We start from the raw sequence: 18,081 nt of genomic DNA on the forward strand, positions 1-18,081 counted from the left end.
CGCATTTGGTGAGGCGAGTGGGTGCCTATTTTAAACCCTGTACCCTGTACCCTATGAACAACTTCAGCATATTTACGTCACTTACGACTTAGAACCGTTTTGTATTGCCAGCGAGAATGCAAATGAAAAACGGGTCTTGGGGAGAGTAGTTAGTAGAACTGATTTAGAAGTGGACTGTTTCTATAACTAAGTTCCTATAACTACTTGGTCCGAAAAAGACTATAGTCTGGTCTCCAAACTCAATTCGTTCCACTTTGTGAAGACAATCTGGCCTCTCACGTTTCCAACTCTAGCATGGTAACAGGCGAACTTACCATTTACCACAGTCACTTTCGACTTCAAAATAAGCGTCACCCCCCTCTTGTTGCTGATTGGCCCGTTATCCCTAGCTTGGCAATGCCCACCTAGATCTCCTTTCAGGGAGATACTAGTCTCAAACCCAAAAAAGGCCCAACCAATCAGCGACGAGAGGGGATGAAGCTATAGTTATGAAGTCAAAAGTGGCTGTGGTAAATGGTAGTAGGAACGCCTGCAAACATCAAAAATTGCTGCCAGAAGAATGTGTAAATTTGTTTACAGCAAAGGTAGGCCTACATACATTGTTTCCTGCCTGTTAAGGCTGTTTATTGTCAGTTTGTAAAGTTTAGACAAAGTAGGAAGTAACGTTAGGAATCCCTGATCAATGTGATTGGTTTGGCTGGACCAATGATTTCAACGTTAACGCAAAGTCTCCACCCATAACCATGCTAGTGTTGGAAATGTATCCCAACTGCGAGTCCCCAGACTCTTTTCATGAAGTGAATGAGTCTGGTTTTAACCAGGCTACGTAATACCTTGTGTCCGAAGGAAACATTAGTGTGTTGTCAGATGCCAGACTCGTGTCTCAGTGAAATGAAAATGAATCGAGATATTAGGCGGATGGAGTCAGGCCAACAAAAGTTGCCATAAGATATCCTAAGTTGCACAGCAACGCCACTTTTACTCCAGTTTGCCTTCTCACTGTGTACAGAATTCAGCAAGCATTGGACTTTAATGAGGATGTGCTGTTGCATAGCAACAGTTTGAGTCAAACACTGCGGTGTTCACATTGTGCTACTAACCACTCTTGTATGGCAGTTAATCGATGATGCTTCAATCTTCTACACATTTTGTGTGTGTGTGTGTGTGTGTGTGTGTGTGTGTTTTGTAACTCACTTGGACTTGTTGAGGCTGGCCTCAGCGGCTGCAGCCTGCAGCTGCTGAGTGGACGAGCTGGCCGGCACACCGAACAAGGCACTGTGGGTCACGTCACTAAGGATACGCCTGTGGCCCCCCCGCTGGGCAGAGCATGGGGATGAGGGGGGGGTCTGGGACTGACCCACCGCAGCCTATGGGGTGAGAGAGAGAGAAAGAAAGAGTTAGATGGAGAGAGAAAGAAATAGTTAGATGGAGAGAGAATGAGAGAGAAAGAGAGTTAGATGGAGAGAGAATGAGAGAGTTAGATGGAGAGAGAATGAGAGAGAGAAAGTTAGATGGAGACTGAGAGAGAGAGAGAATGAGAGAATGAAAGAGTTCGATAGAGAAAGTAATAGAGGACATGAGTTAGATGAGGAGAGAAAGTAAGAGGACAAATATACAGATGCGAGTTAAATGGAGAGAAGACAGAGATGCACAGAAAGAGTCAGATGCAGAGAGAATGACAGAGAGTGAGTGTGAAAGAGAGAGAAAGAGAGTGTGTGAGAGAGAGAGAGAGAAAGAGAGTGAGAGAGATGTAATGAAGTGAAGATGAGAAGCAGCATTGTGGGGATGTGATGGGGTGGGGTAGGCCAAAGGATACCACAACTACTGAAACAATACATCAACTAATTGTCAACTACTAAATGAATTAACAATCATTTTGGTAATCGTTTTGAGTAATTGTTTAGGGAAAGAAAATCAAACTCCTTAAAATATTCTGCTTTACTTGCTACTCTGTAAACTAAAAACAAGGCATCTGACATTTTATGGACTGAACAACTAAACAATTACTCAAAGAAATAGTCGACAGATTAATCAATTATGAAAACAATCGTTAGTTGCAGTCCCAATAACAGCACAATAAAGAAAGCACATCAATTCAGTGAATACATATTAATGAGAAATGAAGAAAAAAGGAAAATGCAAAATGGTGAAAATATTCAAATTAACCTTCACACACACTCATTATGGACAAAAATAACAAACAAACAAACCAAGACAACAAACACAAACACAAACACAAGAGCAGAAATGAAAATGAGACAAAAATGGAACAAACGATGTTGGCAAAGGGGATCATAATTAATGGCGGGGTTTGGTGTAAGTTTGGCACAGAGGCGTTACCGTCTCCTCAGCCTCTTCCTGATTGGCCAGAGCTTGTGCCGCTGCTTGAGGACTGGCTGTTTGCTGGGAAGGGGGCGGGACTTGCTGGGAAGCTGCTGCTATTGGCTGCTGCTGCTGTCCTGCAGTGGCTGGAGCCGATGCTATTGGCTGCTGAGCAGCAGTGGGCTGGGCAGAAGGAGCCTGCTGTTGTTTACGGCGCGCGCTGCGAGCCGGGGCTGTGGGCGGGGCAGGGCTGGACGGTGGTTGGACAGCCGCTTTCTGAGGGACGGGACTTGCTGCCGCAGGGAGCGTGGCTTGCAGCACAGCTGCAGCTGGCTGGAGAGACAAGTGACGTCACAAGGTGGGAGGGGCCACTGCAGCCACAGCCAATCACACTTTGTGTTTACTCTGCTCTTGTGAGAACTCAGCATTCACACTTACAAATTAAATATTCACATGAGAACTCAGCATTCACACTTACAAATTAAATATTCACATGAGAACTCAGCATTCACACTTACAAATGAAATATTCACATGAGAATTCAGCATTCACACTTACAAATGAAATATTCACATGAGAAACTTTCCATGGCAACAAATCAAACCAAAAGAGTGTGCAGTGTTCATGCCCATCAAAGTGTTCGTTCATACAGACACAAATAACAACAGAAAAACATTTCAAAGAAATAGACACAAGTATTTGTATAACATTGGGATAAATAGCCAATGCCAAGAGCAGGCGGCCAACTCTTTGGAGTTCCCAGATTGAAAACTCAAGACTGACAGCTCAAGGCTGGACAGTCTCTTCGGTACAGTCTTTGCAGTGACTGTGACTTTTTTTTTAGCAGTGGCAGAGAGGCAGATGCTTGACTAAAAAAAACCCTGAATGAGCCTTGTTGAGCAGATGGACATTTCCAGCAGTGGCCATCAAACTCTTCAATTCTCTTTACCACATTGATAAACTGATGTGGCTACCCAGACTACCCATAAGATACTTCTTATAAAGTAAAAACAAACTAGTATGTATGTAAAATATCTAAAGTAGGGCTGGGAAATATGTTTTATCTTTTTTAAAATACAAATGACACAGTAAATGGAAAATAAATAGTTCAAACCAAGTTTTGACTTTATTTTGCTTTGATTTTCCCTTCTGGGATTTTATATAAATTTCCCCTTGGAGTGAACGTGTAAGTATGGTATCCATACATCAGAAGACTTTGAAAAGATGTTTGAAAAGACTACAGTCTTTGCACCCTCCCACATCTAAAGACAAAGTCACAGATTTTAAAGTCAGATTACACAGACTATGATTTTGCAAAGACTAGGGAACTTGTGTGGTCACTATACAAGAAGAGTTCAACTATTCCTTTAAATTATTTCTCATCACGCACCAGATATCAAATTGAACTCAACGAGGGCTGTATCGACCAGTACACCCTAGGGCCCTGGGCTAGGCTACTCATATCAGTCATATTTTCGTGCTTCTGCAGCATTGGTTCATGTGTCACATTCCCATTCAATGTTCAATTATTACCAGCTGACTGATGCAAATTACTGTTTGCTTTCAAAGAATTTTACTTGCACATGCACTCAGTTTCTTTCAGATGGAGATGTCTTTCTGCTCCTCTCATGATATCTATGGTCTTGTATTTAGTGGGGCTAATTAGCTTACAGTATCTGATGGGACAAGTATCAGCGGTAGGCAGCGCTCCAAGTCTGGAAGCCTATTTAGTCTAGCTTGTTTGCGCGCTAATAATGAAGAAGAATGATCTACATGCTGTTAAGAAAAAGCAAATTAAACACCCATCATTGAGCAGCTCAAATATTTAGCCTAGGCTCACTTTCAGACTTGTTGCAAATGGCAACATTTGGCCTTGGTAAAGGTCTGCACTCCCTGAGCGTCTTTCCAAGACAACATTATTATTATTATTATTATTATTATTATTCTGTGATTAGTGGATCTCCCACAGTCACTAATTCACTGGATCTCCCATAGAGCCCCTAATGCACTGGATCTCCCATACAGTCACTGATGCACTGGATCTCCCATATTCACTAATGCACTGGATCTCCCATATTCACTTATGCACTGCTGTGTCCACATTGTTATTTTCGCCCCCTAGTGGAGGTGGAGAGGTTATTGCAGTCAGATCTGTTATATTTTGAAAACGTAACAGCTAGATATTCTGTCTTCTCATTTTGTAGACGAAAATGAAGAGAGATTTTATCTTAGTTTTTATTTCATGCAAAATATTTTATTCTCGTCTTTTTTCGTAGTAAAAGATAGTCTTAGTCAGTGTTTCAGGACATTAGTGCAATCTCGTCATCGTCTCGTCTTAGTCATGAAAAAAAGGGTCGTTGACGAACATATTTCCTATCGTCTCGTCTGACGAAATTAGTATAAGTAAGTAAGTACATACACTCTTTTGATCCCGTGAGGGAAATTTGGTCTCTGCATTTATCCCAATCCGTGAATTAGTGAAACAAACTCAGCACACATTGAACACACAGTGAGGTGAAGCACACACTAATCCCGGCGCAGTGAGCCTGCAACAACAGCGGCGCTCGGGGAGCAGTGAGGGGTTAGGTGCCTTGCTCAAGGGCACTTCAGCCGTGCCTACTGGTCGGGGTTCGAACCAACAACCCTCCGGTAACAAGTCCGAAGCGCTAACCAGTAGGCCACGGCTACCCCCCAATTAACACCATTAAGTGACCTCAAACGTTTGACCGGTAGTGTACACACACACACACACACACACACACACACTCAAAAGGGCACACCACCACAGGACCTCAGTGGGAGATCAAAAGGACATACAAAGAGTAAACAAAAACCCTGCAGACACAGTGTGTGTGTGTCTGTGTGTTTTACCGGTTTGGGCTCAGGAACAGCAGGCTGAGAGGGCAAGGCTTTCTGTGACTGCAGGGCTGCAGCTGGCTGGGCGAGATTCACAGCTGAAAATGCAACAGATTCAGCCAATCAGATCACAAGAAACATTCACAAACATATATACACATGCCAAGTGTCAGAGGGGATGTCGGCTTTGTGTGAGTGTTTGGTTATAAAAAGAACAATTCAAGGGCCCTTTGGTAATTGCACTCTTTTACAAGTGCAGATCATTTGCTTATTTTCATGCAGGCTGTCAGACTGATGCCCTGCAGCCTGTTCCGCAAGTCTGTCTTGATCTATACATGGAAACGGAGAGTGAATGAAGTTTAGATTATTTTATATTTTGTGTAAGATTTACAATTTTGAATTAGAATGTTTGACGAACGATGATAAGATGTATAGCGCGATGACATTCAACCCATTTGCCGCTGTTCGGACGCATCACACGATTCGGAGGCATATCACATATAGGCTAGGCCTACCCGTAAATCCTCAAATTATGACCGGGATAATAATTGCCTACCAGTAGCCTATGGCTATCAGTCCACGAGCTCTTCTTAATGTTTTATATTGTTGGTTTAATACTGTTGCCAATGAAAAGTCATTGTCCTAATGGGTCTCAACACGTCGCTCTCGAGCTACCAGTCGCTTGCCATCCTCTTCTGAGCTTGCCAGAGGCTGAAGCCTTAGGTTAGCCTACTACATTTTTGTTGCCACGAGACACTCCAGCCTACGAATTTCATAAAAAAAGTAAATCATGCCTAGACCTACAGTAATTTAAAAAATAACTAGAGTAAGCCTACTTGGCTACGCAATAAGGTTTCCATTACAGCACAGCGCACGTTCAATGAATGAATTAAGGCGACTATCTCGCAATAAACACAGCTGGTGGAAATCCCGACACTCTTTCAACTAGGCTACATGAAACTTAAAGGAATTATCTGGAGTAAAATGCACTTTAGATCGATTTACGGATAATTGGGGGTACATATGTTGAGTTGACATCAAAATCATGTCATTCGGATGTGTTTTGTGTTTGAGTCTTATTGCTGAGTGTGTTGTAACACGCTCTGGAAATTCACAATTTCGTCGCCATTTAAAAAAAAAAAAAAACATAGTCCATACAACTTCATTTCAATTTCGAAAGAAATACTGGACTATGTTTTTTTTTTTTTTTTAAACGGCGACGCAATTGTGAATTCCCAGAGTGTGTTACAACACACTCAGCAAAGATGGCAACATTTCCAGAAAGGTACTGGCTTGATGAAATTCATTCTGGACTCTCTATTCGACCACATAAAGACCTCGGGATACTTCGGTTTGGCTTTATGGACCCTCTACTCACTACCATGTAAGTGTTATGTTGTTTGGAACTGTAGAAGAGGTATAAAAATAGCGTTTTGTAGCGGCGAAATTGAAATGCCCTGCTCACTTCCAGGCTACGAGTTGTGACTGAAAACGGTACAATCGAACTTTCTCAAAACACATCCGAATGACATGATTTTGATGTCAACTCCGGATAATTCCTTTAATAGTGAACCACCAAATACCCCCCAGATTTCAGTGCTTATCAGTCCTAACATTTAGCAATATAATCAAACACTGCAAAAGTAAATTAAATCCCAAACCAAACCGAAAATCGCATGCTTTTGATAGCCTACCGCTGGTATGCCGCTCCAAACGAAACACATGCCTCACAATAAAACGTAGCAATAAAGGCCTGCCTCGATTACAAGCCTGCCTCAAATAAAGCCCTGAGCTTTGCGCAGCCTAAGTAAATAATATAATCCGGCCATAATTTGAGGATTTACGGCATTTAAAGATTGTAAAAACTTCCAATTCATGGCATGTTTTTTATTATTATTTTTTATGCGTTCTGCAGAGAAGGGAGACTGGCGTTGGTCACGGTTTGGAATGAAAGGGAGAAAACAGTAGGCATGGAGTAACATGGAAGATATCGCTCATATTATAGCCTATACATTTTTCCCTTTTTTTTTGACGACGTAGTTAAGGCGGCAAGCATCTGTTGCTAAGGCGGCCACCTTAGCTGCAAAGTGCTGCTGGAAACCCTGAAATTAGCTTCCCTACAAGGTTGGATTTTTCCTCATTGTTTTCATCGTGAGATTACAATAAATCACCAACAAATATTTTTTTTATACCTGTCAACTTTAGCAGAGGTGCCAATAATTATGGAGGGTACTGGCTTCAATTAACACCCGGATCTCCTTATATAACACGTTACATTTATATAGCGCTTTTCTCGGCACTCAAAGCGCTTCACAGTGAAGGGGGAACCTTACTAACAACCACCAATGTTTAGCACCCACCTGGGTATTGCACGGCAGCTTGGGATGGACAGTGAGGGAGTAAATGAGTCAGAACACCGGGGAACCCCCTGCTCTTTGCGAAGTGCCATGGGATCAAAAATGACCACAGTGAGTCAGGACCCATCCGAAGGACGGCATTCCCTACAGTACAGTGACCCCGTCACTGCACTGGGGCATTGGGATCGATCTGCTGGCTACGATGTATGGGCAACCATGGCAGTTTTGGTTCCCTTTTGTAGGCGAACTTCAGAGATCTCAGTCACATGACTGAATCTTTTCTGAGCAATTACTGCAATTTGCAATAGATGTAATATCTATTCTGAATTGCGGACACAAATGAAGAAGTAAAGTGTGTGTGTGTGTGTGCGTATGTACCTATGGGCTGGGCAGTGGCAGTAGGCAGGTTGGCTCTCTTGCGTGGGGTGAGTGCTGCAGGCTGGATGGGCAGAATGCCCCCTATGGCCTGGGACTGCGCGGCTTTGGGCCGCTGGCGGGGGGTGATGGAGGTCTCCGTGGTGGGGATGGGGTCTGTCAACCTAGAGGAAAGAGAGAGAGAGAGAGATTTATTTTTTTCTTAGTTTATGATAACTCCTGTGTGTGTGTGTGTGTGTGTTTCCTAGTGTGTGTGTGTGTGTGTGTGTGTGTGTGAAAGAACGCATCTTATAGCGTGTAATCAGAACATAATTACTCATTAGCACCCGACAGTAGATAAGTATAAGTATAAGTATATATACTCTTTTGGTCTCTGCATTTATCCCAATCCGTGAATTAGTGAAACACACTCAGCACACTGAGCACACCAGACCTGTCTGTGTGTGAGTGTGTGTGTGTATGTGTGTGTGTGTGTGTGTGTGTATGTGTGTGTGTGTGTGCGTGTGTGTGTGTGTGTGTGTTAGCATGTGTGTGTGTGTGTGTGTGTGTGTTGGCATGTGTGTGTGTGTGTGTTTTGCTGTGTGTGTGTGTGTGTTGGCATGTGTCTGTGTGTGTGTTGGCGTACAGTATGTGTATGTGTGTGTGTGTGTGCGTGCGTGCATGCGTGTCTCACCTGGCCTTGGTCTGACTCTGGCTTTTCTTGGCAGCTGCCTCACTGGCTCGAATGGGCTCGGGGAGTTTGGTAGGGATGGCAGAGTTCTGATAGAGAGAGAGAGAAAAGTGAAAACAGATAGTGGAAACAGACATATGGAAAGAAAGAGAGAAGAGGGGGAAAGGGTGAACAAAGAAACACACAAGACAGAGGGAGAGGGAGGGAGAGAGAGAGAGAGAGAGAGAGAAAGGGAGAGAGAGAGATAATGCAGGACATCAGCAGTGCCTAAAGCCTGAAGCCCCAGCATAACCAGCAACAGCCATAGACCACTATGCAGGCACACACACACTCAAACACAACCTCAAAAAACACACACACACACACACACACACACACACACACAAACACTTACATGTTCGCGCTCTCGCGCTCTCTCTCTCTCTCTCTCTCTCTCTCTCTCTCTCTCTCTCTCAATTCTATTCAAATGAGCTTTATTGGCATGACAATTTTTATTTGGTATAATAATACAGATAAAACCAATAATGAAAGAGATTGTAGAAGTGCAAATAAAACATATACTTAATATATACTATATTATATACTTGATTAAGTATAAATAATAATTAAATGATCATTAAAAAATAATAGGAAAGGTGGGAAGGAGAGAAAGACTCTTTTTCTTTCTCAGTTTATGACACTCCAGGAAGTGTGCTGCTATTGTTGCACAACTACAAAGCCCTCCCAACAAATAAGAAAGCTTGTCTTCATTAGCTAGTATGGGAAATTGGGGAGCAATTTGATACATTTGGTTAAAGAATTTTGTTCTAACCGGGGCTAAGTTCTTGCATTCGGTGAGGAAAGGTACCTCGTCTTCTACCCCTCCCTCTTGGCATTATAGACATACAGTAGCCTGTCCCCTCTCGGTTTCCTGGTTTGTCTGTGCCTACCCCTTTCAACTTCCAGAAAGTGCTCACTAAATCTGTAGGGTTAGATGATAATAGTTCAATTTGTTTGATTGTTTTTAATTTTGTTTAGGCAGTATTTGTAATATTCATGTTTAGTTGATTTTTCTATTTGTTTTAGTATTGCTTGAGATGTTGAGTGGATTCAAATGATATTTTTTTTGTAAATCAAAAGGATGTCTCTCCGGGTGGGTTTTCCTCTGCAGAAAGGCACTATTGGTGGCAGTCCTCTGATTTTGAGGACAGCAGATGGTAGTAAAATGTGCATGCCCTTTTCTCTATCTCAACTCTAGCGGATATCTTCCCAGTTCTGCCTGGCACGCAATATTTGAGGCATTCCTGTGCACTTCTAAGATGCTTTGCTGAATTCTAGGTGTAGTATTTCTGCTGGGCTTTTGTCCCATAGATCACATTTATTTTGGTGTTTTATGCCCCCAATTTCACACCCATAAGAGAATTAGCTTGATTACTGAATCAAAAATATTCAGCCGCAGTCTGATAGGGGGGTTGAATTGGTGTAACGATTTTCTGACTGTATAGTATGCTTTGCACGCTTTGCCAGATACTTAAGTCTTTAATCGCCAAATTAAAATTGCCTGTAGATGTAATTTATCACCAAATTAAAATTGCCCGTAGATGTAATTTTCAGGCCCAAATAATTATAGCTTGTGCCTTGGGAAAGCATTTCCCCACCTAAGGTGAAAGTGTGTTGGTTCCCCGTTGAACGTGATTTTTTTTTTTTTTTTTTTTTTTTTTAAGATCATTACTTTGGATTTTTCTGTGTTTATGGGAAGATTCCAGATTTGGGAGAACTTCTCGAGAATTGACAGGCTTTCCTGTAACCCATACTCACTCAATTTGTTCCATAATCCCCAAAATTAATTTTGGTCGACGGCATTCTCAATATCTTGTAACTTTTTGTTCATGTACATACCTTTTTTCCTGTCTTAGTAATAATTTATAATAATTTATATTTGTTAAGAGCTTGTTGGTATAATGACCGTGTGTTTAGATTTGCAGGGCCCCTATGTTTTTTTCTTTTCTAGTTGTAGATTTCCTTGTATGTTTTTTTTTTCATTTTCAGTGTTTTGCTGGCCACTGAAGTAAAAATTAATAACTTTTCTGTTGCTACATGTATGCCTTATCTGTCCTCTTGAAATTTTGTGAACAAAAATGTGTATATAAAGTTTTCAGTTTGGGTACTATTAAGTTTAGTTTCATACTGAAGGACACTGTCTTTTCTCCACCGAAATTGAGTTCATAGGGCATAGAGTTTATTTCTGTGTTTTTGGGATGTTTCTGGCTTGTTTCTTGTTTTTTCAGACTTAGAGTTATGTGGATGTTGTCTGAGAGTGGAATTTAAGGCATTCATGTCTCCTATAAAAAAAACTGATCCATCTGACTGTTATTGTATGATTTCTGATTGCGGCATTTCAAAGGTTTCTTCAGAATAGTAAGGCGAGTCAGATGGGGTATATAAACGGCACATAGATACAGTGCCCTCCATAATTAAGGGCACCTCTGCTAAAGTTTACTAAAAACAGGTATAAAAAATAACCTGTTGGTGATTTATTGTAATTGTGAGATTATGTCATCAAAATCCATAACTGCCATATACTGTTTGATTAGCCTGAGTAGCGTTTAGCTTTGTCTTCTCATTGAATTTTCAATTTCCACTGCCTTGTCAAGCTGTACAGAGGTCTTACCTTCACAGACTTTTGCCTCTGTTGGTCACTTCAATGTCTTCAATCATAGAATTTTAAATTTGAAGGCAAAAACATAATTTTTTTGCCAAAAAGACAAAGCTGTTTTAAGAGTTATTTTTTTTTGCTACCTGTTGCCAGTAGAATTCTTTCTCTCTCTCTGTCTTTCTCTGTCTCTCTTTCACACACACACACACACACCAGTGTTTCCCATACATTGACTTATTTGTGGCAGCCCACCACAATATCAACATTGACCACCACAAAATTTTTTCCTGGTTGTACTAAATTGTGGTTAGAATCATAACTGCGCTGCACTAATTTGTTAAAAACTGTTGCATTCAAGTTAATTCTGCAAACCAACCACCACAAATAGAATTCAATTCTGAGGGAAACACTGCGCGCACACACACACACACACACACACACACACACACACACACACTAACCTTGACGTTCTGTACAGGACAGTCCCGGCGTGCCAGTTTGAAAGCAAAGTAAGACACCTGATAGATGTCCGGACGCTTGTCAGGGTCAGGCTCCAACATGTAGCCTAATGGCCAACAAAGCACGCGCACACACACAAACACACACACACACACAAGAATAGTGTGATGAGGATGCTAGAACATCTGAACCAGAAGAGGAATTCACGAATTTTTAAAGTTAATTCACTTCAGGAATTTTTAAAGTTAATAACACCCAACCCCTGCAGGTCACTGGTCTAAACCAAAGTCCTTTTAGGCAAGTCCCTCCACTCGGCGGCCATATAGCAACGTTTTTTTGGCACTCATCGGGCACCCTATTCAGCAGAAATGTGCGTGCGCAAGGCTTCACGACACCAATCTTGCTCCAGCGGCGAGTTCACAACACAAGATTGGCAAAATGTCTTCACAACACACCATATGGCTCAATGTATTCACATCACACCACATGATTGGCTCAATGTATTTACATGTCAAGGAAGGGGTGGGATATGTGAAGGATATGTGTAGACAACGGCCATATTGGCGTTACAAACTAACCCCATGCATTTCTATGGAGGATTTTTTGAGTGCTGTGTCTCCTCATTAGAAAGTCTCTGTCGAAACACCCACACCTGTTACAACAGCAGACAGCCAATCGGCATGAACACGCCTGTGCCTATAAAACTAGCAAAATTGCATATCTTATATTGGAAAGAGGGTGGAAATACAGGCTACTAAAAGCTTCACACCTGTACATGGGGTCCACATCTCTGGGGACCTCTCTTGGACCCTCAACACCTTTACCCTGATCAAGAAGGCTCACCAGTGTATCTTCTTCCTGAGGAGACTAAAGAAGGTCCACCTGTCTCCTCAGATCGTGGTGAACTTCTACCGCTGCACCATCGACAGCATCCTCACCAACTGTGTCACAGTATAGTATGGCAACTGCTCTGCCACTGACCTGAAAGCACTGCAGAGGGTAGTGAAAACTGCCCAACGCATCTCCAGTTCCTCACTCCCCTCCATCTCCCCTCCACTGCCCTCTGCACCTTGGTGACAACCAACCAACACCCCACCCCCCACCCCTAAACCTACTACCACCTACCACAGACGCCTCCTTGCCTGTGCCTGAAAAGCTGAATCACGTGCATGGGGCTGCTTTGACAAGGAGCGTTGGTTCTACTACATGGATCCAAAAAACATTTCTTATCTTAGCGTAATCCCTGAACCCTCCCCTTTCGATAGACACCAGCGGCACCTCCGGACAACGAGTGTAAAGGGTACTACATACTCGCCGCTCCCAACCGGTAGCGCGACAATGTGACGACAAAATAATTTCAGCCTCGCGCAGGCAGGTCGTGCACAGGAGATTTTTTTTCAGATGTTTGAATAGTCAGTTTGAGAAGAGAGGGAAATTAACCTGGCTAGGTTACCAGCGAGAGTTCGGGATTTTTAAATAGTTTGATGGATAAGTTAATGAAGCTACCAGAGAGAGATGTAACACAAGGAATTAAGATGAAAGAACTAGGACCCAGGGACATGCCAATAATACAGCAAAAGGTAACAAAGATATTTATTTTCAACCAAAGGATATCTGCTAAGACCTGAAAAAAATCTTCAACCTTAGGAAATTACACAAACTCATCTCTCAGCACCAGCCAGATAGCTAAAATTTCCCTCGGGATGAATAAAGTAGCCTATCAATCTATTTAGCTGCACACACCTTGGAAACTAAATGATAATGATGGTAGTTGTGAATAGCAGCAACCAAAGTCTGAAGTATCATCACAGAAGGTAGTTTTTACTGCCATTGAGGCCAATGCCAAATCAGGAGAATATTACAGCTAGTGTCGTAACCACCACGCACAAGTATAAATGGTTACGGCGCTCCCGTGGCGTCGCATTGTCGCGCTACCGGTCGGGAGTGGCGAGTATGTAGAAGCCTTTAGTCTGTTAAAAGTTTGTCATTTCCCAAGGATGCGTCAGCTGCACAGGGGCGTGCCGCTGGAGTTCTATTTTTTAAGTAGCCTGCATATGCATCAGTTCTATGCTCAATTTCATTTTCAGGGAATCCCTGCAATGTTTTTATCTTTCATGTTAAAGCAGGTCTATAGAATTAGTGTGTCTGGCAGTGTTGAGGCGTGGCATCACAATGGTGGCTTCCTAATGGTGGTAAGGTGCATTGTGGGATACTCACGGATGAGGCAGTGCATGGCCTGAGAGTAGCGGGAGTTGTCCGGGATGGTGAAGTTGCCGTCACAGATGGCCACCTGGCTCTCGCCAAACGGCAGGGTGAAGTAACATAGCTTGTACAGCAAACAGCCCATGGCCTGTGGCACACACACAACAAACACACACAAACACAAAATAAACATTAAAGTATACATATACAAGTATACACACATAGACCACACCACACATACCACACACACACAAAATCAATACACACACAAAATTAATACACACATAAAAAAAATTAACACGTATACAAACACACACACAAAATCAACACATACACACACACACACGCACACGCACACACACGCGCACACCAGAGGAGGCTCCTTCATTGAGAAAAGAGAGGAACACCCTCCCTAAAATTTTAGAGAAAAATCAAAAATATATAAAGTGAATTACTAATCTGATAAATTACTGTTAATATTACTATTTGAAAACTTTGAATGAACAAAAATCGTTCCCCTTGGTCAAAATGCCAACAGCACCCCCTATCGCAATTGAAAATTAATGTATGGAGGAGCTTCCTCCTCAAGCTCCTCATTGAAGTCCATTATAAACGCTTCAGACCCAAGCGGCTCGTGAATCCCATCGTTTTCAATGGGCAAGGGAGGAAGCTCCTCCGTTAGAGTGGGCGGGTCTAGCCAGAGGCTCTGGAATTTAGCACCAATGGTGAACCAATGAGCAGCTAGCTGCTCTGCAAGATCGTTATCTGTTGTCATATAGCGAAGAATCTTATGTTAAATGGAAAGCTTGTTTTATTGCTCGTGAAATAAAGAGTATAATGGAATCAGAGGACATTGTCCATCTTTTATACATTCAATTACAGTGCGAAGGTTAGGATCAAAGCAGCAGGAAGACCAGTTGCAAAAATTCATATTCCAAAAAAATATGGTAAGGCTAGTGTAGGCTACTGAATGCTACATAGTATGACAAATACTCATGGCTAACTGGTAGTACAGAAAACAATCGGCCTACTGCTGGCCTGTCACAAACGTGGACAGTTCAGGGATTTGCTGATACAAAAAATTGGATAATGTTAATTAAATAATGGATAATGTTAATTAAATAATGTTCTATATTGTTAAAATCCATTGTCCCTGGAGCAAATTGGGGTTACAGTAAGTGCCTTACTCAAATGCACAATGGTGGAAGCCAAGAATTGAACCCACAACTTTTCTGGCTACCGCATGCAAGCCTAGCTCCTTAGGTCAGACCACCCCTGAGAATGTCAGAACAGCTTTTATAGCACAACATTACCAGTTAAAATACTACATAGTACATACTGCTGCTTTAAATGTGTCTGGGTAGGCGGCCTACCACTCTATTGTTCACATATGCCACCAACAACATCACAACCTCATATTTGCCACCAACACCAATCAAGCGCACCTTCCTTCCTCCGTTATTTTTATAACCACCAGCCGCCACTGACACACACACACACACACACACACACACACACACGTAGAGACACAAACCACACAAACCAAGCCGGCACACACAGAACAACATCAGGGAGGCATTCTTCATGGCGTGCACTCTTCTATGCAACACAAAGGTGTTGACTTAGTGAAAGACAACGTACTGTACCACTGTCCCACACACATGTAACACACACACACAAACACACACACACACACACAGAGATGACTCACCCAGATGTCGGCTTTGGTGGTAATGATCTTGCTATTGTAGAGATTGACCATCTCAGGTGCACGGTAGGAGAGAGTGGTGTACCTTCAAGATAAAAGAATTCATCAGCCCAAAGGCTAAGGCTATCGGAGGCTCTGGGTCCCAGAGGAGTGGGGAGTGTGTGTGTGGTAAGGTAGGGAGTCACTTTCGCATCACAAGAGATTCATCGGTTACACTTTACTTGACAGTATCGACATGAGAGTGACATGACACTGTCATGAATGTGTCATAAACAAGTCATAAACGTTTATGACATAACGCTTCTGTTATTAAGTGACATTTGGTTTTTGTCATAACAAGTCAGGTTAGGAAAAGTTAGGGTTAGAATTAGGGTTAGGATTAGAAGTTAGGATTAGGGTTAGGGTTAGGATTTATGTGTCATGACAGTGTCATATGTTCATGACAGTGTCATGTCACTCTTATGTGGATACTGTCAAGTAAAGCGTTACCGTTTCATCTGCCAGCCAATTCGTCCAAGTCAATTATAGCAGAGCTTTAATGTGTGGCATGGTACGCCCACGTTGATTGAAAACATGAAGACAAAACGTGATGTCACGTTTTCTAGATTATCTGTAAAGGCATCAGTCACATCTTCTAGATCATCTGTAAGGGCTTCACATTTTCTAGATCATCTGTAAGGGCTTCACTGTTTCAATGTACAGGGCAGGAGGCGTCGTCATGTTTTTTGATTGAAGACCAATCATGTTGTCACGTTTTCTAGATCATCTGTACGGGCGTCAGGTGTTCTAGATCATCTGTAAAAAGACATTACACACACACACACACAAACACACACACACACAGCCATAGAGGGACAAAAAACTTACTTTTTGATTTCATCCTCCACCACGGTGACCCCCTCGGCCTGTGGGTTCTGGAACTTGTTGGTGGCACTGCCAAAGTCACAGAGCACATAGTGGCCTCTATCGTGCAGCAGGATATTCTCCACCTGAGAGGAGAGAGGAGAGGAGAGGAGAGGAGAGGAGAGAAAACAACATTGATGACACTCAATTTCATTCAGGGATCGTCAGATTGACAGGCAGAGCAGTAAGAGTAACAGAGCAATGTTACTGTATGCTGTGAAAACATCTCTTACTGTAGGTGTTTGTGGTTAACGCTGCGTTAACAATAGCACAGCGCAGTAGAATACACTTCACAGTCATTGTCTCCACTGACAGTATGACAGCATCCTCCCTCCAGCACAAGAATGGGGATCACGGACTAAAACGTTGGCTGAGGAATCTCAGAGACATGTCATTGTGACAGACACACTGCACTACAAGCTGAATGCTGAAAGACTTGTGGGCCAAGTTTTGAAGAAAGGAAAGGAGATGGCATCTAAGAGCCCAGAGCTGCTGCCTGCTGCGTTACCATCAAACCTTTCAACACATCCAGATATCGAGGCATTCAAGGCCTGCCATTCAAAGTAAACCATAAGAGGAGAATTTAAATGTAATAACTGAGGTACTTCTAATACATTTATTTCAATCACAGCAGTACAGCCAATGCATACAAGTCTGAATTCATTGCACGTTTCAAGCTAAATAATCAATCACCTTTACAAACCGACTGAGAAAGTGTTTGTGTTGTGTCAGTGAATGAGGTTTCCTTCTGCCGAGTTAAGAATGAACCCTAACCCTCCGTATAGCATCAGGGAATAAGGTTTCCTTCTGCAGAGTTCTATATTTAACAGATTTGAAGGGCGCATATAAAACATATGGACTTTGTGTGCAAAGGCCTTCCCTGTCATGCCTTCAGAGGTCACCACAATATCTGGGTGCGTACAGAGAGCGTAACAACTTACATATCTACACTTTTGGCGGTAAGAGTCTAAGGTGCTCTTTTCAAACTAATGTTAAAGGTACACTAAGCAGGTTTAGGTATTTTTGGCAACTGTAGAGCTCCCTCTAGAATCGTGATATATTTATATTTTACTCTGCTGTCAAGTAAACCATAAGAGGAGAATTTAAGTGTAATAACTGAGGTACTTCTAATACATTTATTTCAATCACAGTTCTCATGACTTATCCCCCTAGTACACAATTAAAATGCTTTTGTTGTGGAGGGGAAGGATCAACAGGCAAAAACTATCTCCAAAGAGCTATATCTACTGACAAGGTAATGTTTCACGTTTCTCGGGAGATTTGTCGGGTCGCCATTCTTGAAGTTGCATGGCTGCTTTTCTCAGTAGCGACTCACAATTCACTTATTACAAGTTTGTTTACCATCAAATTGGCTTCGGAAAGGTGAAAATCTTGCATAGTGTACCTTTAAATGACAGATAAACAAACTCACAACAAATTTGATTCAGCAAAAAGTCGATTCAGCTCAAGAAGGAAGATTGGAGATCAAAATACAAGTGACAACGGAAGATGACAAGTTGGCGTCCCACATGAAAAAACGTCATTGAGTGATGAGTCAGGCTCTCCCAAAAATCGACTAAATCAGTCGAGGGCT

General features: G+C 42.3%; 1 protein-coding gene across 6 annotated transcripts in view; it reads right to left on the reverse strand.

The window, feature by feature from the left end:
* LOC143122867 (AP2-associated protein kinase 1-like) overlaps positions 1-18,081 on the reverse strand; it is a 72,076-nt gene that overhangs the window by 32,672 nt on the left and 21,323 nt on the right. For 5 of the 6 annotated variants that reach the window (XM_076283832.1, XM_076283830.1, XM_076283829.1 and 2 more), the window contains exons 5-13: positions 16,452-16,573; positions 15,588-15,669; positions 13,892-14,024; positions 11,677-11,780; positions 8,584-8,669; positions 7,914-8,074; positions 5,194-5,276; positions 2,341-2,655; positions 1,195-1,367 (exon numbers count right to left, since the gene is read on the reverse strand). In XM_076283832.1, the coding sequence (XP_076139947.1) occupies positions 1,195-1,367; positions 2,341-2,655; positions 5,194-5,276; positions 7,914-8,074; positions 8,584-8,669; positions 11,677-11,780; positions 13,892-14,024; positions 15,588-15,669; positions 16,452-16,573 (1,259 nt within the window). The remainder of the gene's footprint in view (positions 1-1,194; positions 1,368-2,340; positions 2,656-5,193; positions 5,277-7,913; positions 8,075-8,583; positions 8,670-11,676; positions 11,781-13,891; positions 14,025-15,587; positions 15,670-16,451; positions 16,574-18,081) is intronic. The other variant, XM_076283833.1, reaches the window with a different exon arrangement.

The sequence above is a fragment of the Alosa pseudoharengus genome, unplaced genomic scaffold, assembly GCF_046254945.1.
Source record: "Alosa pseudoharengus isolate Yale_2024_CS ecotype anadromous, Long Island Sound unplaced genomic scaffold, YU_APseudo_1.1 YU_APseudo_1.1_scf_14, whole genome shotgun sequence".
Classification (NCBI taxonomy): Eukaryota; Metazoa; Chordata; class Actinopteri; order Clupeiformes; family Clupeidae; genus Alosa; species Alosa pseudoharengus.